Source organism: Mandrillus leucophaeus, unplaced genomic scaffold, assembly GCF_000951045.1.
Source record: "Mandrillus leucophaeus isolate KB7577 unplaced genomic scaffold, Mleu.le_1.0 Scaffold374, whole genome shotgun sequence".
Lineage (NCBI taxonomy): Eukaryota > Metazoa > Chordata > Mammalia > Primates > Cercopithecidae > Mandrillus > Mandrillus leucophaeus.
Window position 1 is genome coordinate 294809 of NW_012103965.1, and position 1627 is coordinate 296435.

General features: G+C 39.1%; 1 protein-coding gene across 1 annotated transcript in view; it reads left to right on the top strand.

Annotated features, from left to right (window-relative positions):
- Positions 1-1627, top strand: part of DDX52 (DEAD (Asp-Glu-Ala-Asp) box polypeptide 52) — a 34555-nt gene that overhangs the window by 13184 nt on the left and 19744 nt on the right. The window contains exon 5 of the mRNA XM_011990205.1: positions 705-848. Within this exon, the coding sequence (XP_011845595.1) occupies positions 705-848 (144 nt within the window). The remainder of the gene's footprint in view (positions 1-704; positions 849-1627) is intronic.

Below are 1627 nucleotides of genomic sequence, written 5' to 3' on the forward strand. Positions count from 1 at the left end.
GGGCAGATCACGAGGTCAGGAGTTCAAGACCAGTCTGGCCAATATGGTGAAACCCTGTCTCTACTAAAAATACAAAAACTAGCTGGGCCAGTGACTTGTGCCTGTAGTCCCAGCTACTTGGGAGGCCGAGACAGAAGAATTGCTTGAACCTGGGAGGCGGAGGTTGCAGTGGGCCGAGATCGCGCCACTGCACTCCAGCCTGGGTGTCAGAGTGAGACTCTGTATCAAAAAAAAAAATCACAGTGAGTTTTTGAAAATTGTCTCCTATAAATTACTCTGTCCCTCAGGTCATTGCTATTTTTTATTTCTTCAGCCATTCTGTTTTTAATAAAACCTTCCCTAGTGATTGAGCAGTACAGATACCAGGACAAAAAGTTGGTTTTATAATTTTATTTTGACAATAGTTAAGTGGAAAAGAAAAATTGAAATAATGGATATAACTTAGGTTATGAATTCTCTTTGGGTTTTAGTTATCTGTATTATTTACAACCATTCAGAGGGAATTCGAGGGCAATGCTCAGAAACTTTGTTGGGGCGATGGTGGCATGAATGGACGATGTTGGGAAAGCAGGTATGACTTGAATGAATGGATTCATTACGTAAAATTTTATTTGTTTTTTTCTAGGGCTGGTAGCATTATTTGACCAGGCTCTGAAAAATTTATGTACTTTCTTTGTAGTATTTAATCATATCCTATTTTTTAGGGTCGGGAACTTCTGGCTTCTGCTCCAACCGGATCTGGAAAAACATTAGCTTTTAGCATTCCTATTTTAATGCAGCTGAAACAACCTGCAAATAAAGGCTTCAGAGCCCTGATTATATCACCAACACGAGAACTTGCCAGCCAGGTATGACTTGTAGCTGTTGAAGAGAGTGTGATTGGTGTTTACTTCAGTGATCTTTCTTATTTGAAGGTAATAAAAAGATCTTAAAAAAGCAAGGCCCGTGTCTTCTGTCATGGTCAAGTATCCTCTACACAGCAGAGTGCTCTGGATCTTACACCATGTGGGCAAATCTTTTAAGTCTTTCTATAAGTTTCTAAAACACAATGATTTTAATATTTACACTTCTTTGGTAAATGCTTTAAGGTCTTTGAAGTTGAAAGGCTAATGAAATATAGTCCTTCTTGGACATTTATTTTTCTTATCTAAAAAAAATGAATACTCATCTTAGTTTTGGTTTTTATTTATTTATTTGTTTGGTTTTAGCCACAGATTCTTACTCTGTTACCCAGGCTGGCATGCAGTGATGTGATCATGGCTTACTGCAACCTCAAACTCCTGGCCTCAAGAGATCTCCCGCTTTAGCCTCTTGAGTAACTGGGACTACAGGCACATGCCACTGCGCGTGGTTAATTTTTTTCTTTTTGTAGAAACAAGGTCTCCCTATGTTACCCAGGCTGCTGTTGAACTCCTGGGTTCAAGTGACCCTCCCACCTTGGCCTACCAAATTACAGAGCTTACAGGCATGAGTCATTATGCCTGACTCATCTCAGTTTTTTTTTTTGAGAAAGGAAAAGTATACAGTGATCTGTTCCACCCTCCCAGTGTGCTTAATATAAAACACATACCAAGTATGAGATAGTCTTGTAATAGTACTGTGTGTGTATGTGTATGTATATGTATGT